Genomic DNA, 26,512 nt, shown 5'->3' on the forward strand with positions numbered 1-26,512 from the left:
AGATCACCAGAGGCCCACGTGTACCATCACTGCTTTCTGAAAAATAAGATTCATAAACAAATAAAGACGAACGAGTTCTAGTTACTTACTAGTAACTAAACACAGAAAACGGAATTTGGATCAAGCGATTCCAAATCACAAGATCTGAATTCGGGTCGTCGGTAACCATTCATTAATTCATTAATCCGTTCAACAAATATTTACTGAACGTCACGTGGCTGAGCGCGCCGGCAAGGCGCACAAATTCTGGTGTAGGAAAATAGGCAATACGCCAAGCACGCAAAAAAGCTCATTTCATCGTACCTATGAATGCAAAGCTGACTTTTCAATCGTACACTCATAAATGCAAAGCTCGCTTTCATCACTTCTAAGGAAATTACGGACAGGAAGGGAGGTGGCCTAGGGCAGCTCTCCAAACGCCCAGCTGTCGTTAAAAAGTGAGCACCTACTGCTCCGCGCCTGGGCTCAAGATCGCTTTTACGAAGGAAAGGAAACAGATGCGACACTCCGTTTCTCTTCGTACTGTGTATCGTTTCACATTTTAAGCAGAAACCGTTCCTTAAAAACCACCCAAGCTGGGTCGGAGTGCTCCCCGTCCCCTGAGGTTCGCTGTCCACTCGCAGCAGGACGCAGCGGCGGAAACGGTGAGCCCGCGGCGGCCGCTCACCTGACGCCCGGCGAATAAGGTCGCCGAAGGGTTCATGGGTGTTTCCTCCGCCCCCGGAGAAAGTCGGGGAGCGCAGCGTCACCTGAGAAAGGCCATAGGCACGCCTGCCCGGAGCGGGGGCGAGCCCCGAACCCCGGAGCCCCGCGCCCACGGCCGGCCCGAGCGAGCACCCAAACCGCCCGCCCAGGGGAACGCGCCCACCGACCCCGCCTACGGCGTCGCCTAAGGGCCACCCCGGCTCTCGCGAGACCTCGGCGGCTGTGCTCCCGCTCTCGAGCCTCCCGGGGACTTATCCGCGAACCCGGGAGGTTTATCCGCGAACGTCAGGTCCTCTCCCCCCGGTTCGCAGACAACCGGTTCTTTACGACTACCCAGCGAACGGGGAAGCAAATTAAAGGCTGCTTGTGCCCCCGTCACCCGTTTTTGAAAGCTGTTGTGTACACGGGGCGCCGCGGAGGGTCCCTGCCCGTTGGCGCCAATGCCTGGATGGAGGCGGACGCCAGCCTTGGTGGTTAGCAGCTGCTGGCCAGCCTAGTAGGCTGTTGGAAACTAAGAATTGCAGATTGAGAGGAAAACACAATAAAGCAAAACACGTTTTTTTGACTCTTGATGAAGCTCTTGAGTAACAATGAGAACTTTGGCAGTCGGTCATGCCAAAATCTGCCATCCTGGGGCGACTTTTAAGTTTTTTCACGTGTTATCTCAGCCATCCTTCTCCCTTTTACTCTTTTTACACAGGAACCGGATTATATTAAACCCCTGGTCGCTCATCCCCTATTGTTTAACCCATAACATGGCATGAGTGGCAAAATTACCAAATACAGTATTACGCTATTTCAACTTTACTTTTTGATTGACTATGAATGAGCAAAGCATGTTCTTGTCATAAAAGACAACCTGAAAATGGGAAAAATTTAAAATTCTTGCTTTGAAGCTCTACTGATTTAGGTGGCACCTGCCTCCCTAGGATACATAGGATCATTTAGGAGAACCAGCAAGACAAGGTCTAAGATTTAAAGTCGGGAAAACCAGGGGCACCCGGATGGCTCAGTCGGTTGAGTGACTGACTTTGGCTCAGGTCGTGATCTGTTTGTGGGTTCAAGCCCTGCGTTGGGTTCTATGCTGACAGCTCAGAGCCTGGAGCCTGCTTCAGATTGTGTCTCCCTCTCTCTCTGTCCCTCCCCTGTTCACTCTGTCTCTCAAATATAAACAAAACACTAAAAATAAAGTCAGGAAAACAAATTCTGACTAGTTAAAAACATACTATATCAATAGATGACTGTACAGTTAAATCTTGGTGGAATGAGGAAAGACAAAAAGGAATGCGGTTGAATGTCAACTTTCCAGTTGAGGATTTCAACTCATGGTTCCCAAATTTTACTATTATTAAAATGTGTTTTTCTACCAGGCAACCACATGCCTAACCGTCACTGTAAAAGTAGGTGTACAGGGACACCTGGGTGACTAAGTCGACAAGAGCATGCAACTCTTGATCTTGGGGTTGTGAGTTTGGGCCCCACATTGGGTGCAGAGATTACTTAAAAATAAAATCTTAAGGGACACCTGGTTGGCTCAATTAGTTAAGTGTCTAACTTGATTTTGGCTCAGGTCACGATCCCAGGGTTGTGGGATTGAGCCCCGCATCGGGTTCCACTGAGCATAGAGCCTGCTCAAGATTCTCTCCCTCTTCCCCACTCACGTGCTCTAAAGAAATAAAATCTTAAAAAAAAAAAAAAGGTTATGTACATAAAGGAGAAAAAATGAGGCTCACCTTGAGATTAGTAAATAAATTCAGTGTGGTGAGAGGAGTGTGGTGACTAGCTGCACATCAAAAGTCTCAATATTTTAAGTTTACTCCCATAGGTTTTCTTTAAAACAGAAAAAGACCTTTGAGGATAGAATTTTTAAAAAATGACGTTTTATGAAAGCTCCAAGAATTACACTGCATCTCATTTTATACTCAGTCTAATTCTGATGAACTAAACAGACTCATTCCAGTCTCCCTACCAGATATCCTAAGTAATTTAGAAAAAACCGGATCTAAAAACTAGAATTCATCTTTAAAACAGTAATTTATCAACTTTTTAACTATCAGTGAGAAAGCTACCATGTATTTTATCTTAAGCAACAGCTGATTTACTGAGGCTTCTATGTGATAACTAAAACAATGTAAAAATCACTTATTGCCAGCATCTATGCTTTTTTTAATGAATAAAATACTATATATCAAAGCTGGGTTTGCATTTAAACTGCCAGCTTAATTGTGGTAAGTCTTTTACACTTATAACAGAAGGCTGTTCAAAGGTTAGTATTCTTTTTGCTAAAAATACTAGACAGTGAAAACATTTACATAATACATAAAGAGAATGAATCAAAGTCAATCCTTGAACTCAGTATATTTTAACCAGAGAGTAAACTAATGCTGCATTTTAAATTTCTGGTTGAAGGAAAAGATTCACACATGTTATACACAAGGACAATTTTAATCCTCCATTATCCTGCAGTAACATCCACTGCTGGCTTTATATGGATTAAAACTGCATTTGCCAAGAACTGCGAACATTGAGAATTTTTACATGAAGTCACATGGTTGATACAGGCACATAGACGTCTTCCAGCACCAACAGCGTACACAGCACATACCAAATGGTCTTGATGGATAAATTTGCTTCATCAGATACTCATATTTAGTAAAATTCACAGTTAATGCAGAATTTCATTTTCTTAATTTGCATCTTTATTACACATTTTTTCTAAGATTTTAATTATTTAAAAAAAACCACTCATTCATTCAAAGTTGTAATTTGCAGGACAATAAACAATGGGTTCTAAATTTCTTAAAGGTGTCCATAGCAATTTAAAATACCAGGAGTCTTCTTTTCAATTTGTAGCACCTGACTTAAGACCTTTATAAAAACAAAGTTTAAATTCATTTAGTGCATTCATTAAAATTCGTTGTCACTGTTTCTCTTGAGAAAGACTCATTTCAATTGTTATTTCCCAGACTACCTATATAGAGAGAGAGAGCATGGGTGTATATTCTTTTTAGTTGGGTAGAATTTTATTCTCAGAATTTATAGCTAGAACAAGAACTTGCAGCATCTCTGAATGGTCTTTCACTCCAAACAATGGTGATCATGTATAAAATGGATTTGGGATCTGACCCCCTACTTAACATCACCAAACATGTTTCCGAAGTATTCTTGGAAAATATTTAAAAATATATGAAAATTCTACCATATGGTGCACCTTCATTCTCTAACCATTTCCCAATTGTTCATTTATATCAGTTGCAATTTTTCTATGAGTAACATTGTGATGAACACCCTCACCCACAGTTCTAAGCAAGAATGATTCTATCTTTAGGATAATGTCAACTAAGTGGCTTACTGGGTCAGACTGCAGATGGTTTTAAGGCTTTAGTATACTTTACCAAATAATCTCCAGAACTGAACAACTCCTACCAACATTAAGTTAATGTGACCACAGAGTGGACTTGGTTGGTAACAATGAAGCAAATTCAACCACAAATCTATTTGATGCCCAAGCATCTCAAAACTATCACACCAAAGAAGCAAGGAGACAATCATTAATGGTGATGAAGCCAAAATTCAAATTCTTTAAAACATTACGCAGCTTTAAATCATGATTTAATTAAATCACGACTATTTTTAAGAAAATTAACTCATTAAATCATGATTATTTTAAGATAAGAAACAGAAAAGCTTTGCACCAAAAAATCTAGTGTTTTTCCAAAAATAAAAAGTTAAAAAGAGAAAGAGAAAAGTCAGTACCAAATGACCAAAAATTTTTATTTGACTAAATTCTATTTCATGCATAAGCATGACAGTCTCCCCTGTTTATTAGACTTTGGCAATAAAAAAAACAAGCAGCCTTATACAGAACAGTGAAAATGCCAAGGGTGAGGGTAGTCTACAGTTTTACTGTAGGATAAATATATATATTTTTAAAAGGCCTCTCTCCCTTTGGCCATATCAACTCTCAGTTCAAATCATTAAATAGAGACAAATTTTCAAAATCACTTCTTTACTTCTCCAAGATCTTCGATGCTATCATCATCCACCTATAAAACACAAATAATTACATCTCGTGAATTGTGGTATCAAATAACACGGGAGAATCTTGCTTTAAAAACTTATTTCCACAGATGCACACATTCTACCTACTCACCTCTGGCCATTTTTCCTGAATGACATCAATTATGTCATCTGTAAAGTCTCCCTGAATGATGATTTCATCCTCTCCTGTCACTGAGGCACCACAGGAGAATTTTTGAGCAAAAAATCTTTGTGCTTCTTTTAGATCAATTTCTGTTATTTATAAAAAAAGAAACAGCAAGACTATAATTGGAATCGTATCAAAGACATTTTTCCATTTTTAAATTTAATCTTCATCTTAAATTCATAAAACAGATCACCTTGATGGGTTTTGTATTCCTTTCAGAATAATTACAAACTACCATAGGCAGTGGTCCTAACAACTCAACTCATTATTTCCAAGGTCAAATAAAGCTTCAGTACATAAAAACAGCATTTTTCGTAACTCATATAGTAAGACCCAAATAAATCCAGGAACACATTGATTCCAAGCATTATACGTACATTTCCAAGTACAACAAAGTTCCTTTGTTTATCCCTTTTTACAAGACAAAAATTTACAGCAGGGAAACAAACCTACTATCTCATGATAGTTTTTTAACCTGCGCTGTCGCCAAGAAGGGACTCTGGTTTACAATTCTGCTGTTCATTCAAGGCCTCCTCCACGAGAAGCTCTGAAGCAGGACACTGGGCCAATATCCACCTTCCCTCACCCTCTACTGTCATTCCCAGAGGGCACGAGCCATTTTGCTACTCTTTGCCATCCAAGCCTGCAGGGACAGAGGCGCAATACTGATAGGCTTCAAAAGATATCCTACCTAGCCCTTCTCATTCCACATAAAATGTGCCCAAGCAGGAATTCTGGGAAGGAAAAAGTTAAACTAGTCCCTCTGCAAAAGATTTTTAAATTTCTTCAAAATTTGATTTTGGAGCTATAGTTAGAAATGCAAAATCTCATTTTGTATCTTCTTAGCAAAAAATAGATCTGTGAAATTTTCATGATGTCGGATGGTAACAGAGTAAGAGACGGAAAGAGCAAGATAAAGACAGGGAGAGGGAGGGAAGGAGGCAGAGAGCAAGAGAGAAGATAGTTCACACATCTTAAACATACTTAACTCACCAAAAGTTGCAAGGCCACATACTCTTGTTACATATTTCTTCTTTGCTCTGGGAATTTTGGCTATCGTAACCTTTTGTGGTACAGTCTTCTTTTTTTGCTTTATTTGACCCCTTCCACCTTTAGTTATTAAAAAAGAGCTCAGCATTAATTGTTTCGTGTTTAACATACAGAATACTGTCTCTAAGTTTGTTAATTTTCAAAAGATACCAAATATTAATTTCTAAAGTTTCTTCTTCTAATACAAAACTAATAAATACATGCACGAGTATTCATCCAATAAATACTAACTAATTAATATGTGCCAGCCAAGCACTGTATTAAGGGCTGAGAACACAAAGATGAACAGAAGAAAACACAGTCCCTGCCCTCCAGGGACTCTCAGTCTAGTGAAGGGAGACAAAAAAAGCTTAATAAGTACTGCAACCTGATATATACTATAATAGGATCCATGAATACTGCACTACCATAGCTTTGCAGAGGAATGGCTTACTATGCTTCCAGAGGACAGAAATGGTTTCTGAGAAGAAATGGCATTTAAGTTCTTATAGAATAAGAACTGTCCAGATGAAAGCAGAAGGGCTGGAGAGACACAGTAAAAAAGGAACCCCAGAAGAAAGGAGCAAGTACAAAGATAAGAGAAGGCATTATATTTGAGAACTACAATTGTCCTGATGAAGGATGCTTACGAACGTGTTGCAGATAAAGCCAGAAAAGCAAAAGATAACCTACCGGTCATTAAAGGACTAGTGCAAGAAGCTGTTACTAGACTTTATATCGAAGCAGAAGAAAAGCCACTGAACAACTATAGAGGAGTCAAATTACCAGATTTAGGTTTTATGAGATCACTCTACAGTGTGGAGCGTGAGCATTTGAAGAGTAAGGCTGACAGGGAGGCCACTAGAGGCTCCTGCATTAGTTCAGATGAAAATTAATCAAAATCTAACAAAGTAGTGATAACAGCAATGGTGACTAGGCACAGGATAAAGAGAGTAAGGAGAAGAAACACAACAGAATTTAGAACTGACTAAAAGGAGGAAAGAAAGAGGACCCAAGGGGAGTCTCAGGTTTCTGGCTTGGATGACTGGATAAAGTATGCTGTCATTAACCAAAACACATAGATTTGGGACTTAGTAAGGTTTTTTGGCATACTGCTTTTGAGATGCCTGTGGGACCATGCACATTGCCAGTCTAGAGACAGAGGCCAGGAATTTCAAGCGTACTAGAGGTACAGGAATTTCAAATGTGGAGTGGTGTCAGCAGTGAGGGATGTGAAAGAATCACTCAGGGAGAAAGCTGCAGAATGAGAAGGTATAAGGGCCGAGGACAGGATTCCGGGAAATACAGCTCTTTAGGGGCAGATAAGAAGAGAAGTCTGTATAGAAGACCAAAGAGGAGTGACAGGAGAATGAAGAAAGAAGTCTATCACAAAAACCAAAGCAGTACATACAGCATTTCAAGAAGTGTGTGCTCGAACACTCTTTTTGGTTAGGAATTACTGAGCCACTGATGACCCCTATTAGAGGAATTTCAGCAGCCTGACAGTCAGCTTAGGATGGAATGAGGCATGAACAATGAGGGACAGAAGAGCAAGGATGTGAGTCCAGTCTTACTAAAGAAGTCTGGCTAAGAAGGGCAGGGCAAGGAATAAGGTAAAGACATGGACTTTTGAGGGAATTTTTCTTGAAAGATGCAAAGTCCTTATTAATAAGCTAATTTTAGTCACAGGGGAGAATAATTAAGGAAGAAGAAACAGGCAGGGACAAGATCCAGAGTACAGGAATTCATTTTACAAGGAGGAGAAATAAGTATATGCAACAGTTGTTTTAAAAAAAATTCAGGGGCGCCTAGGTGGTTCAGTCAGTTAAGCGTCAGACTTCGGCTCAGGTCATGAGCTCACAGTTTGTGAGTTCAAGCCCTGTGTAGGGCTCTGTGCTGACAGCTAGGAGCCTGGACCCTCCTTCAGATTCTGTGTCTCCCTCTCTGCCCCTCCCCCACTCACACACAGTCTCTCTTTCTCAAGATAAATAAACATTAAAAAAAATTTTTTTAATTCAACTGAGCTGACAACATGAGAGAATAAAACCTTTTATAAACATCCTCACTCCAACTAAATAGAATACACAGGTAACAAAGTTCTCAAGTCATAAACAAGGTGGTTGATTGCTTTTTACATATGTACGCAGCAAATAAAGCATGTTTTCGTAGGTCCAATTTACTGATAAAGCCCAAATCATATGACATCCAGTCATCTTGAGAATATGATTCTGTCTCATTCTGTAGGGTATACATACGGAACTAAAATAGCAGGTAGGTATCGCTGCCTTTGGGACTGTCTTCATTTCGTATTTCCTCTGGTAGAGGGAAGGTGTGTTTATACAAATCACGCCACAGATTTAGGCCTTACCTCTCTTCTGCTTTTTCTTCTCTTCTTCTTCCCCTGCTGTGCCTTGACCCTCACTAATTCCAGAGTCTTGTTTGGGCGAATTTTCTAGATTTAACAATTAAATCCAAAAGCATTAACAATCACTTTAAAATAACCTTAAAACATCAACTCTGAGCAACTTCTTATACAATTAAGGCATCTTGCCAACAACCAAGCATGTCATTTATAAAGCAAATGATTATACTGCTAACTTCTTATCGAGTCTAATTCTGGTCATTATGGTAAAGTGTATGGTGATAGAAGACAAAATAAAGTCTTGGACGTGAGAGGATTAGGATCCTTTTAGCCACATGAAAGCAGCATAAAACACTCAGACCCTGTAGGAGTGTTTAGCATCTAAACATACTATCTAGGTAACAGGAAGTCTGATCCTGAGTAAGACGACTCCCTCCTCAGGTCATATCATGACCTACACAGCTCATGTCCAGGGCTGACCATGACCATGCAGACTGACTGTAACAACCAACTTTAGGGTTCTTCTCCAACCACGGACAATGACTATGTAGCTACTATCCAAAAGGGCCTTAGGGATTGTGCATCTTGGAAACAATCGGAAAATCAAAACAGCAAACAATGGAATAACGTCAGTACATCTGATAGGCCTGTTCCCAGCTCAGGCTTTCCCTTCTTCCTGCCACTGCCTTCATTTCCAGCAATCTTGTAACAGAAGCCAACATTCCAACAAAATGAAGAAATCTGTTCCTCTGCAGGCTTCCTTTCCTCTGGCAACAGCAACTCCCATTTTTCTAGTTGCCAAAACCCTGGATGCCTCCTTTTCTCACATCCCACATGTAACACATCAAAAAAACCCTGTCGGCTCTACCTCCAAAACATATCGAGAATCTGACCACTTTTCACCACCTCCACCACTACCATTCTGGTCAGGTCGTCATGGTCTCCCGACCTGATCATTGCCACGGCCTCTTACCTGCCTGTGCCCCTCTTCAGTCTATTCTTTAGCACAGCAGCCTAAGAGATGACGCTGAACAAAAGTTAGACCTTACTGCTCTTCCGTTCAGATCTCTCCAATAGCTCATCTGATTCTGAATGAAAGCCAAGACTTGGCGTCGAAGGTGTGGTCCTCCATTACTTCTCTGACTTCATCTCTGACCCTCCTCCCCCTCCTTCCATAAGCTCCAGACAAGACATAAGCTCCTTGATGTTTCCTGAATAGGACAGGTAAGCTCTTGCCTTAGGGACTTTGCACTTGCACTGCACCTGGAATGTTCTCCCGGGATATCCAAATGACTCCCTCCCTCCCTTCCTTTAGGTCTTTGTTCAAATGCCGTCTTTTCAGCAAAATCTTCCCTGCCCCCACCTAAAATTTCAGATTCCCTTCCCAACAATTCTTATCTCCCCATTCCCTACTTATCACTATTTAACATACTTATTTTGTCTTGTTTTACCCTTCTAGAATATCATTTCCAAAGAGTAAAGCTTTTGTTTACTGCTTTATCCTCAGCATCTAGACAATGTGTAGTATATAGTATGCTCACAAGAAATAATTTGTTAAATGAAGGAGTGAAAATACATATGCTCCTAAACTATTACTCTTGTTATAAGAAAGTTGTTCTAAGCTATCTGTGAGAGATAAGACACATGAAGCAGTGTGTGATTCTATATAAGAAATTTTAACCCAAGAATGTAAAGTGGTTTTAAAGTCAATAGCTATAAATACAATTTTGTAATATCCTACTAAAGGAGCTCACTCATATCTTTATAATAATGCCTTATGTGCATTTGTTTCAGGTACAGAAGTTTTGATGAAAGAAAAAAATGTTCATACCTACAGTAAGTTTTGCAAACTCATTTGGAAAATTCTTCTCTAACCACTGTCGACATTTAGCGACATCAGGCATATATTCACAGTACTGAGGGAGGCAGGGAGGGGAGGAGAACAAACTGAGTCACAACAGAACATTTTCAGTCAACCAGTACATTTTAATTAAAAGTCATTTCCTAAAGTTGCTATATTAAGAAGGATGAAACTAACTACTCCCACCTGACATCTTATCCACAGGAATTCGGTGTTCCACCAGGAAATGCCCCGTAAGAAATTAGAATTTAAAAAGGATTAGGCACCTCCTCACTGCGGTACTTTATTTTCTCTCCATCAAACAGAAGGGCCATTAGAAAAAGGAGCAAACAGACAAAAACAAGCATGCTTATTTTTGCTTTGGGCACACAGGTGTCTCACTATTTCTGTGACTTGCCCACAGAGCCTGACTCAGAAACTTACTAACAGAAAATCTTATACATAATTTAATTTATGCTCTCCTCCGCTTAGACATTAGATTCTGGCTTTAAGGCTACTCTTGCTTTATTCGCTAACGATTCATGAGTTCCATGCAAAAGTCCAAACTGTCTAGTCAAGTGCAAGTGATGTACACATATGATTCAAAGTCTAAAGAAAACAATTTGTAAGACCATAAAATCATTCAGTTCTCTACAAAAAGCTGAAACTCTACAATTAAATGATAGAAAATGAAAAATTAAAAAAAGCTCTCAGGCTAGCTCTAAAGTCAATAACCTCAAATGCAGAAGTTAAAGAAACAAAAGAATTTTAAAAGAACTTACCTCTGTTGGTAATGAGCAGACTGGGGAAATGCAGAGAAAAGAAAGATTAGAAAATTTAAATATATATGAACACACAGGGTGCATCGTAACTTTTATTTTAAATTTGACAAAATGCTTCATTTCTACTTTTTCCTGTAATTCTGAACCACTTTTCGAATACCACCCATGCTTTTTTTTTTTTTTTTTGAGGTAAAAGGCACATGATTAATAAAAGTATTATCTTGATTTTTTTTTTTTTTTTTTTATTTGAAAGAAAGAGGGCACTCCCGCAGGCATGAGCAGGGGAGGGGCAGAGAGAGAGGGAGACAGAATTCCAAGCAGGCTCAGCACTGTCAGCACAGAGCCCAAGGCGGGGCTCAAAGTCACTAACTGTGAGATCATGACCTGAGCTGAAATCAAGAGTTGAACGCTTAACCAACTGAGCTACCCAGGTGCACCAAATTTTATTTTTTATCTAAACAAGATTCTATCCCTCAGCTGATGGAGCATCAAACTATACTATCCTGTATACCTTAAGGTTTTCCAGAAACACTTCAATGGGTCTGAAGCTAAGCTGAGAACAAGTAAAGCTTGAATGAAACTGGTTATTTATTTTTTTTTAATTTTTTGACAGAGAATCTTAAACAGGCTTTACTCACAGCACAAAGCCACATTGGGCTTGATCCCATGATCCTGGGATCACAACCTGAGCCAAAATCAAGAGTCAACCAACGGAACCACCCAGGCACCCCTGACAATTGTTATTTCTTTTGATAGCTTTACCACAATGGCCACTAGTTTTCATTCATACTAACACATTTATAGACTTCAATAGCACTTTTGCTACCACCTCTTTGCAGTTAGTATTTCTTTTTCTTTTTCATATTATGCTACACAAGATTATGCAACTGTAAAGCTACAGGGAATGCTGGTTCAAGCTCATCATTGTCGTACAGGCTAACGCACTAGAAGAACTCAAAAGGTTTCCCAATTTTAAATATAATTCTGTTACTGGGTCAATTGCTTATTTTGTTTTTATTTCTAAGGTGACGAATGGAGTAGTTCAGTGTGTCCAAGATCTTGAGACTGGTGAGGGAGAAGAGGGGTGGTGCGCCATTACTCACAACAGCAATTATCTTTATGTCCATTATTATGTGTCATCATCACAACCCTGGAGTAATCACACCTGTATTACCGAAGAGAAAGAGGAGACTTCAAGTAAGTAACCCACTGTATCTGGTTAGTAAAACAGGATTTGAACCCTGGTCTGTTTCTGAAGCTCACGCTCTTAAGCACTGAATCGGATTACATGACACACACAGGTAGTGCAGCTGTGTGCCAGACTCGTGGCAGAGGTATGCCTTCTCCTCACCTCACCATCACCATTTTATAGATGAAGCTCTCAAAACAGGTTAAATAGCTCAGCCAATGACAAAGGTGGTATGTGGCAGAAGAAAACTAGCAATCTAGCACCTCTTTATTTCAAGTGTAGAGTTCCTTCCACCAAAGCACTCCCTGGTTAGCTAGAGATCTGAAAGTTCAAATACCAGTAGGTACAGACATCCAGCCACAGTTCAGGATATAATTATAGGTTAAATGCCATTACAGCAAACATGAAAGCTAAATAACTTTGTACGCCATTTCAAAGACTATTCAGTTCAACAAAATTCTAATACAATGTAAAAATTTGGACAATTCTTCCGGGTTCACTGTTACTTGCTTTCAAAGTCAATTTTGGGGCGCCTGGGTAGCTCAGTCGGTTAAACGTCTGACTGCTCAGGTCACGATCTTACAGCTTGTGGGTTCAGGCCCCCGTGTCGGGCTCTGTGCTGATAGCTCAGAGCCTAGAGCCTGTTTTGGATTCTGTGTCTCCATCTCCCTCTCAGCCCCTCCCCAACTCATGCTCTGGCTCTCTCTCTCTCTCTCTCTCTCAAAAATAAGTAAACATCAAAAAAATAATAATAAAGTCAATATCTCTTTTTGCAAACTGTAGCTTTTCAACACAAAGCGCTAGCAGTTACCATCAAACTTCACATCACTAATACTGGAAAAACACGAAGAACAAAGCATCATCATCCATGAGACCTTCTGTATGGTCTGAATGTTTGTGTCCCCTCAGAATCAGTATGTTGAAATCCAACGTGATGGTATTAGGAAGTGGAGCATTATTCATTCTTCTCAACAGCCCTCTGAAGTAGGCTTTTTAATGGATAAGGGAACTGACCAAGTGAGTAAATGGCTGAGCTGGGATTCAAACTCTGATGGACTTCAGATACTGAAGTCACAACCCTGAAGACACAATGCCTCCCGAGAAATGACCTCATCCTACCTAGCCTTGTTCCTCACTCTACACCAACCAGCACTCTACTCCAATCAGCCCTTTCTTTTTTTTTTTTTTTTTAAACTTTTTATCATGTTTATTTATTTTGAGAGAGAGAGAGAGCATGCCTGCATGCGTGGGGGAGAGGCACAGAGAGAGAGGGAGAAAAAGAATCCCAAGCAGGCTCTGCATGGTCATCACAGAGCCCAACACAGGGCTTGATCTCAAGGACAATCCCACAGAACCATGAGGTCATGACCTGAGCTGAAATCAAGAGTCAGGCGCTTAACAGACAAAGCCACCCAAGCACCTCTCCAATTAGCCCTCTCTTTTCCTCTCCCCTGAGGAAATCATATTAAATCTTACCACCATATTGTTCTTATGAATTCCTTCGCATTTCCTTAGAATTCTAACCATTCTCTAAGGCCTCCCATTTCCTTGGAAAGTTCCCTATTTCCCTCTGTCCAAAGATCCCGCCTTTTCCTGAACTCCTAACTCACAGTTATTATCAGTATCCTCTAATTTAGAACTTAGTATTTCTTAAGTGCTTCTCCTACAAGCGGACCATAAACTCATTGAAGAACTAACCCTGTCCCCAGCCTAGTGCCAGGAATATCAATACAAACTAAGGAGGAAAATGAAAATAAACCTCTCTTAAAAACATTAGGAACTTCTGGTCAACACAAATGATTACTTGGGTGCTTGCATATTTAATGGAATTGTTCAAAAGTCACCTTAGCAGTGACATAAACAATTTAACAGGATGGTGTTCGTATACTGTATTTCATCAGTTCTAAATTTTTTTTCATTTTTATAGGGATGCAACTTGTAATTATGACAGGTCAGTCTGACAGCTTTTTTTTCTTTCTGGTGGAACATAAAATAATGGTGAAGCTTATAAAATATGGAGCCTTAGATGAAATAGTACAATGAACAACAGCTCTTAACTACATCTGACCGAGATAAATAAAACATACTAAACTAGTACACTCCTCTAATAATAACATTTATTGTACTACATTCTCATGTTAGTTGCTATACCAGGACCTTTATACAAATCACTTGACTTAGGATATAATCATCATTTTCATTGTACAGACCTTAAGAAACAGACCCCCAATCCTTTACTGAATTAGGTAACTTGCCCAAGGTCACATAGCTGGTAATGCTGGAGTCAGGATGCAAACTTTGGTCCGTGACTCCAAAGGCAAACAGTTATCACCAAATAGGATCAGTATCATAACAAAACTCAATCAACCCTACAAAAAGTTCAGAACTTACACTTACTGAATTCCTTACACTTAATGAATTCCTATATTCTTACTAAGGTATTCTACAATAATTTTTACTATCAAAGTAATAATAATAATTCTATCAATTTATTGACACTAAATGTCATTGTCAAATGTCATTGACACTAAATGACAAATTGATGAAATTTTAACTCAGTGACATCACCCTATTATACTCCAAAACCATGGACCTTTTCGCTACTTATTCACTACTCAGTCCCCAGCACCTAAAACATTGCTAGGCACACAGTAAATGGCCAAAAACATTTCCTGGGGCGCCTGGGTGGCTCAGTAAGTGTCCGATTTCATCTCAGGTTCGAGCCCCACATCTGGCTCTGCACTGTCAGCACAGAGCCTGCTTGGGATCCTCTGTCTCGCGCGCTCGCGCTCTCTCTCTCTCTGTCCCTCCCCCACTCATGCACACACACGCTCTCTCCCTCTCAAAAACAGACATTAAAAAAATATATTTCCTGAAAAAATTAATATTTACCTGCCCTTTTGCTATCTTGTACCTTCAAATTTTTCTGAAACCTTCCAAAACGCTAATAAAATTAGGGCATTTCGAACTCATGGATGTTCTATATTGAAAATGAGGAAAAGCACTCGGAGAATCCTGGTTTGAGCTAACATGCAGATTATAAGTCAAACCAAGAACACTCTCCTTAGACTGTCCTACTACCCATCACCCCAACCTCATCATCTTCCATTCCCTACTGACACCCGCCCTATACTACACCCTGTGCTAATACAAAGCCGCTCATTTCTCCAGAGACATGCATCAAGCCTTTTCTTGCACAGCTGTTCACTTCATCTGGGACGCCCTTCCCCGAGTCCTCATCCAGCCCTTGTCATCTCTTAAGACTCCATGTCTTCCAAGACGTCCTCCTTTCACAGCCAGATGAGCAAGTAACATTAGGCTGAAATAATTTATTTGCACGTCTCTAGTCCTACTGGACCGTAAGCTTCTCCAGGCCAAGCAGCAAGACACAAGTCGCACAGGTTGGGAAAATCTATTAAACCATGCCCCCCTCTTCACCACTACCCACCCTCCCCACCCCCAGGTAAGGATTTACCAAATAGCAAAGACGAGAAAAGGATTACTAGAATCCAATGAGAAACTACTATGACAATGCATAAAAATCAAAAGAGTAAAAGCCACTTTCTGCTTTGTACACTTGCCTCCACAGTAGAGGACTCGAAGTGGGTAGTCTGCATCTAACTTGGTATTGCCCCTCGGCTCTCCTTTGCAATCATGCCCACCGGATTCGGAAATATCAGCAGCCATCTCACAAACCTGTAAGCAAGGAAAATAACACATTTTCACTCTTTTGGACCAAGACCCCAGAGAAGCAGTGTTCAAACGTAGTCTCACCTCCTCCTCCCACGAGAAATACCTCAACCCTACATCTGTTTCCGTTCTGTTCCCAAATGAAGGATACAAGCTCCATTAGGATTCATAAAATATGAGCAATTCTGGGTGCACCATTACCAGCTCCACAGGTCTACAGGGAAGCAAGTGACCGGAGCTAGAGGACCGTGAAGGATGGGGGAAAGGGACACGAGCGAAAGAGGAAGCAGTGGGATAACAGGATGGGGAGAAGGATCCGTAGTGACGGGGCAAAAGGTCTGGGGGTGCTCTGGAAGGGATGCAAACTGCAGCAATAAAGGCCACAAAGCAGCTGGACGAAAAGAGGCTGGAAGAGCCTACGAAGAAGGGGCGGGTGACTGGAGGTGCCCCCCATACAGGGTGTGGGGGCAGCTAAACGCCAAGGGAGGGACACAGGAATCGGGAAAGGGGTTGGAAGTGGGAGGGGGCGGGGAGACCAGAATCTGAAGAGAGAAAATGGGGGCAGAAGAATCAGGAAGAGGCAGAATGTAAGAACACTGAGGCGACAAGGACGGCCAGGTGTTAGGGGCAGACGTGAGGCGAAGGGGCAATCCCGGGGACACCAGAGGGGCCCATGTGGGCGGGGGTGTGGAGACGCTCGGCCCGGCCCCCTTCCGCCGGGCAGCACGTCGGCTTCCCCCACGCTCTCTACGAGCTTCTCGGAAGAGGGAGAGGCACGAGGGATCGTTACCCAGGCGGTCGCACAACCCCCGCCGCCTCCGCTCCCGCCACTACCGCCAGCTGAAGCGACACATGCAACTCCTCTTCCCCGGCCAGGGCCGCCTGAAAGCCCGTCTGCCAGCCGCGGTCCCGCGAGACAATAAGCCTTTATCGCGAGATTCAGGCCGCCGCTGGGCGGCTGTCGCGAGACGCCTGGAGGCGGAGGCGGAGAGGAATTGGAGAGCATGCGCGTTTTGCTCGGGGGCGGGGCCAGGCCTCCAAGCGGCTGACAGCCAGTAGGCGGTGCTCGCTACCCGCGGGAGAGAACTGGAGATGGGCGGTCCGCGAGCGGAAGCGAACGCTGATGGGAGAGCGGGGACGTGCGCCTAAGTCATCAGTGACTCCCTGTTAATGAGCTGGGGAATGTTATCCCCCGTCTGGGGTGCATCCTGGAGTCCTGACTAACCCCCCCACCCCAGCCTGTTGGATAAGTCACCCCTCCGCGGGGAAATGGCAGCTGGAAAAGGCATTTCGTTTCAACACCTTTCCCTACATTGGCTGAATTATTCTTGAAAAGATAGTTATCAACATTATTTAGATCGTTCTCATCGCCCATAATCTCACCATCCTAACAACGACTTTCATCACCTTCCTCGTGTTTACCTATCCTTATATGTGTTGCAAGTTGGAATTAATCTCTCGCCTCTCAGGCTCTCACCCAAGCAGCCGGAAACCTGGTAGACATAACCACACATGGGGCGTGTTTGCTTTGCTTCCATACAGTTGTCTCATTTGGGAAAATCCCTAACCGTACTCCACCTGAATCCCGTTTGTGAAACGGGAGTAATAATACTACGGTGCTTGTAGAGTCATGAGGGTTAGGAAAACGATGACCAAAAAGTGCTTTGTAGCTGGTGGAGGTTGCTCTTTTGTATTTTGTTCTGCCCTGTGCCTCTTTCCCCTCCTTCCCGGCCAACTTCATTTGCCACCACCACCCTTAAATTTTCTGCTTACAATTTACTTTGTGCACAAAGCCATCTGGCATAATCTTTCCCACCAGGCTGTGGTCTCCACTCTGACATCATTTTCTAAATAAAAGGAGAGGCCCCAATAGCATTCGATTCCCATGATAACTTCCATTTACTGACACCCACCTTCTACTATGTGCCAACAACCTGCTCATTTGGGGATACAGAGTCCAGGTGGATTCATTTCACAAAATTTTCTTGATGTGGAGAACAAATGCGAAAGGAAATATAGATAAAATTAAATTTCCTTATAACCTGCAGCCCATTGGCAAATATAATATTTGACAAGAATAATTGTATAAGTATCGACATGTATAATAAGGACGAGCAATTGAACTCCCTACTGTCTTAATGTTAATACTTTGCTAGAGGCTAAAACCACCTTAGCTTGACAATAGATGGCCTCCAGGATCCTGGGAGTTTTCTTTAGCATATGAAAGTCCCTTTGGAAACTTCCCTTTGTCTTTATCCCCCCCCCACCCCCCAACTTCAAAGTGTGTCATCAGTCACGCCTCACAGCCCCAGTGCAGCTCTTTCTGCCCACGGTGCTGTCCCCGTGCTTTAATAAAACCACTCTTTTGCACCAAAGATGTCACAAGAATTCTCAGCCGTGGGCTCTGAACCCCACCATTTCAAACCACCTCTCTGTTATGCACCAAGTACTGTGCTAGGAAGTGGGGGTACAGTGAACAAGGGACAAAGTCCCTACTCTTGCTAAATTTAGCAGTCTTAACAGTGTTAGCTGACTTAATCCTTACAAAAACCCTGTGAGGTAAGTATTACCTTTAATTTCCAGATGGTAAAATCAAAGCTCAAGCGTGGAAATAAATTCAGTTCACATGTGTTTAAGATCACACAGCTGGGGTGCCTGGGTGGCTCAGTCGGTTAAGCGTCCGACTTCGGCTCAGGTCACGATCTCGCGGTCCGGGAGTTCGAGCCCCGCGTCGGGCTCTGTGCTGACAGCTCAGAGCCTGGAGCCTGCTTCAGATTCTGTGTCTCCCTCTGACCCTCCCCTGTTCATGCTCTGTCTCTCCCTGTCTCAAAAATAAATAAACGTTAAAAAAAAAAATTAAAAAAAGATAAGATCACACAGCTAATGCAATCTTTCATTGATCTTAAGATGCACATTTTTTCACATTTTAATATCTCGTATTGATGAGGGAGCCAAAAGCAAGCTGAGGACAAAGCACAAGCTAACACTACCCCCAACCCCAGGTGGGACATGTGTGACATTCCTCAGGCACTCCTGGCTGCCCAAGAACAAAGGAAAGGGAAAAACAAATAACTGATAGAGATCACAGTCATGCAGGACATGAGTCTCTATCAGTTTACAAATGTCTTAGTAAATTACAGGAAAAGGCAATCTTTTTAAAAAATGTTTTACATTTATTTTTGAGAGAGAGAGAGAGAGAGAAAGAGAGAGAGAGAGATTGAGAGCGCGCACAAGTGGGGGAGGGGCAGAGAGAGAAAGAGACAATCCGAAGCAGGCTCCAGGCTCTGAGCTGTCAGCACAGAGCCCAACGCGGGGCTCGAACTCGCAAACTGTGAGTTCGCAACCTGAAGTGAACTTGGACGTTTAACCCACTGAGCCACCCAGGCGCCCCAGCAATCTTTTTTTGTTAATGTTTGTTTGTTTGTTTGTTTGTTTGTTTGTTTGTTTATAGTGGGGGTTAGGGGCAGAGAGAGAGAGAGAGAGAAATCCCAAGGAGACTCTGCACTGCCAGCACAGAGCCCAACACTGGGCTCAATCCCTCAAACCCTGATATCATGACCTCAGCCAAAACCAAGAGGCCATCTATCACTGACACAGCTCCGGTCAATGAGATACAGCAGCTGGTAAGGGGGGGCATCCCTTCTGTCAGGAAACTCTGTGAAAGATTTCTAAATGGACCGAAATATCGCATTCTCTTTGGTGTCATCACCATCTTTCACAATCTTTGAGCTATTTTACAATTTTGTAAGTTGTAGAAAACTGATAGAAATACAGTTGGCTCTTGTCCATAGAAATGCAAATGAGTCGTGTCTGGTGGAGCTGCAGTGGATTATTTCTCTGTTGGCTAGTTTTCCATCTATTTGTAAAGTCACTGCTTCATTCCTGATTGCCAACATGGGAATATTTTCAAGAATTCTCCTTTGAATTGGTTTTAACATCTTATACTGATTTCCTTCTTAGTTAACAAGTGAAATAAAATATTTGGCACATGTTTATTTTATGATTAAATGAGAGTCATGCTTTTATTCGTTTAGAAATTCATCATTTAATGCTTCTCAAGTAAAAAAGCAAGGCCTCATGTTTAAAGAAAGAAAACAAAGCCTTGACCTTTCTCTCTTCATTCAGACCATGAGAACATGAAACATGAGCCATCTTGCAACCATGAGGGTCTAGCTTGAGAACGAAGGTACTCTATCAAGAATTTGGGACTGGAAATAGATAAAAAGCCTATGTTCCGGATAGCATTGTTGAGTCATGGTATCAGTCCTTGACTGCCTCCCTTCTGGGGCTTTCTATTGTGAAAACTCCCTGCTCCCCCCCCCCCATGTGTTTAAACCAACGCAGTAGGGTTTTCTATTATATTGCAGAATGCATTCCTAAATTATACTATCAGAAACCCAGGAAATAAAGAAGGGAAAGAAAGAAAGAAAGAAAGAAAGAGAGAAAGAAAGAAAGAAAGAAAGACCAGATACTTCCTTTAGCACAAGAGGGAAACCTGTGGTCAAGCAAAGCATGACTGAAAAAAAGAACAAAGCTGAGCCCCGACTGAAGGTGATGGGGAAATAATATTGTTGCAAGACCAGTCATTCAGAGGAACCATGGACAGAGGGGCATTCTGACACTCAACTTTCTGAGAACTCCTCTAGCAAAGAAAAGGAAAGAGTTTGCCCTGGGCTTCTTGAAGAAGGAGGGATTTCTTACCATATGTGACACCTTTTTAGGAGATCACCAATTTTCTCAAGAAGTCATGGGTTCTATTTTTCCCTTCTTGGGGCTAGCTTGGCCCTTAGCCAGACATTCACTACCACTTGGTTCCTTCTGGGCATTTTCCACCTCGGGTGGAGTGGATATTTGTTGATTGTCTTTCTAGCATCCACTCTCTGTAATAGACCCACCTTAGTTTGGAAGGGTTTGTCTCTCCTGCATACTATACCCATGTGGTCCAATTAGACCTTCACAACCCCCCATCCAGAGATGGAGCATGTGACCCAGGTCTAAGGCAATCAGCACGTGGTATCCTGTTAGAAACGATGATTAAATAATTCAAAGGTGGACTGATTGGAGTGAATTCCAGCACCATTTTGAGGAAGCTTCTAGAAAAGAATCTCTCTCCTTCCCACTGGACCTGAGTCTCAGAAGATGCACAGTAGAGTTACTGGCAGCCATCTTGCCACTATGTGGCCTGAGAATTGAAGTCCATATGAAGGAGAGCAGAGCTGAGAGATGGAAAATGTTTGGCCCCTGATTCCGGTCACATTTGAGGTCAGCTCTAAACCTGGACCTGCCAGTTGTAAAAGCTAACAAATTCCCATTTCTGCTTGGGCCAGTTCGAATTGGAGTGTCACTTTCAAATTAGTTCTGATGAACACATAGGTTTGGGGCTAGGGCAGCCCTTACAGGGTTTATTAAGACTTGTTCTAGCCTAATGTTTCCCAACATTTTTTCCCGCTCTGACACACACAATAGATTTTATTCCCTTGCAGAGCATAATCTTGTTAAAAAAAAAAAAAAAATCTACGTTTTGATGAAAGCCCTAAATAACTGCAAAGATGTAAAGCATTAAAATAATTTATAACTGGGTCGCCTGGGTGGCTCAGTTGGTTGAGTATCTGACTCTTTTTTTTCTAAGTTTATTTATTTTTTAGAGAGAGAGAGAGAGAGAGAGAGAAAGAGAGAGATAGAGCTCATGCTCGGGGGAAAGTCAGAGAGAGAGGGAGACACAGAATCCGAAGCAGGCTCCAGGCTCTGAGCCGTCAGCACAGGGCCCAATGCGGGGCTCCAACCCACGAACCATGAGATCATGACCTGAGCTGAAGTTGGATGCTTCACCGACTGAGCCACCCAGGTGACCCTGAGTCTCTGACTCTTGATTTCTGTGCGCTGACAGCACGGAGCCTGCTTAAGATTCTCTCTCTCCCTCTCTCTCTGCCCTTCCCAGCTCCCGCTCACATGCATGTGCACTCTCTCTCTTTCTCTCAAAATAAATAAATAAACATTATAATAATAATAATAAATAAAATAATTTATAACTTTCACAATCACTTACGATACATGCTATGGACTACGGTAGATTCAATGAGCTGTCACATGATTTTTTTCTCTTCTACTCAAGAAGGTATTTTAGAGTTCTTAGAGCAAGGGCTGGCCCACAGAGAAACACTGTAGACTTAACCTTCAATCTGGCTCATTCATTTAGATAAATAAAGTTTCAAACTCTAATACTTTCACACCTGTTAGCAATAAATTAGCAGACACATGCGATACATACATCTGAATCCAACATCTCAGTAGATAGAGATGACTATGGATGAGAGCTGCTTAGTGAATCGGGCTTAGTTTATTCTCAAGCCATATGAGCTACCTTCAAAACTAATAAATTCTTCACCTGCTAGCCCCTATCTAAATTGAAAAAAATTCATTTTTTTCCTGAAAAGAGAGTTTTTGGGTTTTTTTTGTTTGTTTTTGTTTTGTTTTTAATTTTAATTTTTTTAAATTTTGTTTTTAATGTTTTTATTTATTTTCTAGACAGAGAGAGACAGAGCATGAGCAGGGGAGGGGCAGAGAGAGAGGGAGACACAGAATCCAAAGCAGGCTCCAGGCTCTGAGCTGTCAGCACAGAGCCCGACACGGGGCTTGAACTCCTGAACCGTGAGATCATGACCTGAGCCAAAGTCGGACTCTCAACCGACTGAGCCACCCAGGTGCCCCTGTTTTTAATTTTATTTTTTTAATTTACATCCAAATTAGTTAGCATATAGTACAACAATGATTTCAGGAGTAGATTCCTTAGTGTCCCTTCCCCATTTAGCCCATCCCCCCTCCCACACCCCCTCCAGTAACCCTCTGTTCTCCATATTTAAGAGTCTCTTCTGTTTTGTTCCCCTCCCTGTTTTTGTATTATTTTTGCTTCTCTTCGCTTGTGTTCATCTGTTCTGCGTCTTAAAGTCCTCCTATGACTGAAGTCATATGGAAAAGAGAGTTTTTGTCATCTTTCTCACCCTAAAGGTTGGATATCTTTCCAGAATTGTTCTCTCAGAAAAAATAGGGGTGCCTGGGTGGCTCAGTCAGTTAAGCATCTGACTTTGGCTCAGGTCATGATCTTGAGACTTGTGAGTTTGAGCCCTGTGTCAGGCTTTGTGCTGACTGACAGCTCAGAGCCTGGAGCCTGCTTCAGATTCTGTGTGTCTCTCTCCCCCTCCCCTGCTCGTGCTGTGTCTCTTTCTCCCTCTCTCTATCTCTCTCTCAAAAATAAATATTAAAATTTGTTTTTAAAAAAGAGAGAAAAAAAAGAAAAAGAAGAATTGTTCTCTCGGGGCTCCTGGGTGGCTCAGTCGGTTAACTGTCCAGCTCTTGGGTTCAGCTCAGGTCATGATCTCACAGTTCAGGAGTTCAAGCCCCATGTAACACTCTGCATTGACAATGCGGAGCCCGCTTGAAATTATCTGTTTCTACTCTGGCCCTGCTCACTCTCTCCCTCTCTTAAAATAAACAAACTTTTAACAATTGAAGAAAAAAAAAAAAAAGAACTATTCTCTCAAGAGCAACATGATGCCTTTCTCTTGGATCTTTGAGGCACAAACTGGTTCAGAATCCAGGAATGGATTCCAATTTCAGGCATGGCTGGATCCTAGAGATAAAAGAACATATTCACGAATCTCTCTTCTCTCAGAGAACAATAAAAGCAAATGTGTAAAGTGCCTGTGCTTGGTAGTTCTGGGTAAATGTGTGCCGGAGTTACTTTGTACTAGGCTTGCAGCTTTTCTGTAACTTTGAAATTATTTCAAATTTAAAAGTTTTTAAAAATGAAACTGTCTCTTTTCGTCTCTTGGCTCCTTCCCTATACTTTCTTCATGTTCCCTAAATACTTAGGTTCGTTTCTACTCGTTTATCAATCCCCGAAGAGAGATCATCTTTTCCAATAGTTCTAGTAAATAACTCAAGTTAGTATCCGCCAGAGACTGAATGTTTGTGTCCTCCGAAAATTCAAATTCGTATGTTGAAATCCTAGCCCCAGTGTGATGGTAACGGGAGGCAGGACCTTTGGGGAGGTGACTAGGTCATGAGGGCTGGGAGCCTTTATGATGAGATTAGTGCTTTTATAAAAGAGACCCCAGAGAGTTTCCCTTCTTCCTTCTGCCCTGTGAGGACAGAGAGGGAAGACAGCCATCAGTGAACCAGGAAGCAGACCCTCCCCCGAAAGTGACTCTCCTGGCACACTGATCTTGGACTTCCCAGCCTCCAGAGCTGTGAGAAATAAATTTCTGTTGTTCATAAACCACAGTCTATGGTATTTTGCTACAACAACCCGAAAGGACTAAGACAGTGAAACATTAGCCTTTCAAGTCCTGTGCCCACCGGGATGAAATGATCTGATTCGCCAGGCCAGGGCACATGCCCATTCCTTGAGCCAAAGGATGGAACCAAATCCTCCAGAACCTCACCAGAAATGGTCAAATCTCAGGGATGGATGGGTCACCAAAGGAAACGAGGATAATAATGCCAAAAGAGAGCAGATACTGGGAAGACAAAAGCAGCATACAGGAACCCCGTCATATGAATTCTTGATCCCAGAAGCCCTGCTCAAAGGGAGAAGGGACAGGGGACTGGGATAATAGGCAAGGAGGAGGCATGACAGAGGTTAAGAAGACCAACCTGTCCTGCTTCTCCAAAAAGCAGACGTTTCATAAGCTCATTTGTTCTTCTTGCAAAGCAGGGCTGATAAGGAACACGACCAGTTCTGCCACAAGAGATCCATAAATATTCAACGGAGAGGAAGGCTAGTTTACAAAGATGATACACTTTTATCACCACGGGCGGCACTTTCAACTTGTGGTGAAACCCATCTTTGCTTAGTCTAACCAGAGACGCCCCCTCCCTCGTGTAAGGGGCCCAAATCTCCCTGACTTGCTGAGAGTTGTGTTACAATACATGTACACATATCTCTCTTTGATTATAAAAATACTACAGAATATTTGAATAATACAGAAGTACGTACAGTGGAAAATGAAAGTTTCCCCCTCTCCGGGGTGCTATTAACAGTTTGGTGCATATAATAATAATAATAATAATAATAACAAGGGGTGCCTGGGTGATTCAGTCAATTAAGCATCTGACTCTCAGTTTCAGCTCAGGTCATGATATCACGGTTTCGTGAGTTCAAGCCCCGCATTGGGCTCTGCTCTGGCAATGTGGAGCCTGCTCGGGATTCTCTCTCTCTCCCTCTCTCTCTCTTGCCCCTCCCCTACTCACTCTGTATCTGTCTCTCTCAAAAGAAATGAATTAATTAACAAAATTTTTTTAAGTTAACAAAAATACCAGGAATATTAGCTAAACTATAAATAGCATACACACTGTGTTGTTCACTGTTTTAAGCGCTTTACATAAATTAACTCATTTTGCCTTCATATTAGAACAATGGGGGGGTCTAGGTGGCTCAGTTGGTTGAGTGTCTGACATTTATTTATTTATTTATTTATTTAGAGACAGACAGAGCACGAGTAGGGGAGGGGCAGAGAGAAAGGGAGACACAGAATCCGGAGCAAGTTCCAGGATTCGAGCTGTCAACTCAGAGCCCTCCGCAGGGCTTGAACTCACAAACTGTGAGATCATGACCTGAGCTGAACTCAGACTCTTAACCGACTGAGCCACCCAGGCGCCCCGAGGGTCTGACTCTTGATTTCATCCCAGGTCATAATCCCATGATGGTGGTGGCATCAGCTCCACACGAAGCATGGAGCCAGCTTAAGATTTTCTATCTCTCAGGGCACCTGAGTGGCTCAGTTGGTTGCAAGTCACACTTTTGTTCATGTCATGATCTCATGGCTCCTGGGTTCAAGCTCCACACCCGGCTCTGTGCTGTCAGCACAGAGGATCCTCTGTCCCTCTCTCTCTCTCTCTAACCCTCCCCCCCTCAAAAATAAAAATAAACATTAAAAAAAGATTTTCTACCTCCCTCTGTCCCCCGCCCTGCTTGCATGCTCTCTCTTGAAAGAAAAAAAGAAGAAAGAAAGAAAGAAAGAAAGAAAGAAAGAAAGAAAGAAAGAAAGATGGGCGCCTGGTTGGGCTCAGCTGGTTAAGCATCCGACTTTGGCTCAGGACATGACCTCACAGTTCGTGGGTTCGAGCCCCGTGTCAGGCTCTGTGCTGACATCTCAGAGCCTGGAACCCACTTCTGATTCTGTATCTCCCTCTTTCTCTCTCAAAAATAAAGAAACATTTAAAAAAATTTTTTAATAAAATAAATAAATAAGAGCAAAAAAAAAAAAAAGAGAGAGAGAGGGAAGGATGTGGGTAACATTGTTTCCATCTTACACAAGGAGGAAATTGAGCTTTAAAGAAAGTGAAATAGCTTGCCTAAAGATGTCACAGCCAAATAGTGAGAGAATCAACTTTAAACCCAGCCAGTCTAACATCAGAGTACGTATTATTCCAGATTTTAAAAATGTAGATACATTTTTTTGAGTTGCAGTTCAAATAAAATTAACCATTTAAAGTGTACAATTCAGTAGCATTTAGTACGTTGTGCAAACATCACCTCTATCTAGTCCCAAAGCATTTTCATCACCCCCCCACACCCCCACCAAAAAAAATCTCTGCACCCGTGAAGCAGTCACTTCCCGTTCTCCCCCATACCCAGCCCCCAGTAAACACTAATCTACTTTTTGACTCTAGGATTTACCCAATCTGAATGTTCTGTTTAAATGGAATC

General features: G+C 42.1%; 2 protein-coding genes across 11 annotated transcripts in view; both read right to left on the minus strand.

Moving 5' to 3' along the window:
• CCDC62 (coiled-coil domain containing 62) overlaps positions 1-866 on the minus strand; it is a 44,471-nt gene extending 43,605 nt beyond the window's left edge. For all 6 annotated transcript variants that reach the window (XR_007145920.1, XM_047828404.1, XM_047828403.1 and 3 more), the window contains exon 1: positions 668-866. Coding sequence is in view for 5 of the 6 variants with exons in the window: in XM_047828404.1 (XP_047684360.1) it covers positions 668-703 (36 nt within the window). In the remaining variant the exon portion in view is untranslated. The remainder of the gene's footprint in view (positions 1-667) is intronic.
• Positions 867-4,458: 3,592 nt separating this feature from the next.
• Positions 4,459-18,393, minus strand: DENR (density regulated re-initiation and release factor). 5 transcript variants are annotated; one of them, XM_047828334.1, is made up of 8 exons: positions 18,375-18,393; positions 15,696-15,810; positions 10,926-10,945; positions 10,135-10,219; positions 8,310-8,393; positions 5,906-6,022; positions 4,859-4,998; positions 4,459-4,751 (listed from the first exon to the last, which is right to left on the minus strand). In XM_047828334.1, exons 2-8 carry the CDS (start codon positions 15,799-15,801, stop codon positions 4,707-4,709), a joined length of 597 nt encoding a protein of 198 aa, XP_047684290.1. In that variant the 5' UTR covers positions 15,802-15,810; positions 18,375-18,393; the 3' UTR covers positions 4,459-4,706. The 5 variants fall into 5 exon arrangements, with proteins under 5 accessions (XP_047684290.1, XP_047684289.1, XP_047684288.1 ...); XM_047828333.1 differs by lacking the exon at positions 18,375-18,393 and adding an exon at positions 16,639-16,767; XM_047828332.1 differs by lacking the exon at positions 18,375-18,393 and adding an exon at positions 16,595-16,737.
• Positions 18,394-26,512: the final 8,119 nt, after the last annotated feature.

This window comes from Prionailurus viverrinus, chromosome D3, assembly GCF_022837055.1.
Source record: "Prionailurus viverrinus isolate Anna chromosome D3, UM_Priviv_1.0, whole genome shotgun sequence".
NCBI lineage: Eukaryota > Metazoa > Chordata > Mammalia > Carnivora > Felidae > Prionailurus > Prionailurus viverrinus.

Excerpts from the sequence above, each read along its gene's own strand:
- DENR (XM_047828334.1), bottom strand. The coding sequence starts at position 15,801 with ATGGCTGCTGATATTTCCGAATCCGGTGGGCATGATTGCAAAGGAGAG. Across the intron at positions 8,394-10,134 it reads GTTTGCAAAACTTACTGTAG|AAAATTCGCCCAAACAAGAC; the intron begins GTATGAACATTT and ends TGTTAAATCTAG. Across the intron at positions 6,023-8,309 it reads GAAGAAAAAGCAGAAGAGAG|GTGGAAGGGGTCAAATAAAG; the intron begins GTAAGGCCTAAA and ends TAATAACTAAAG.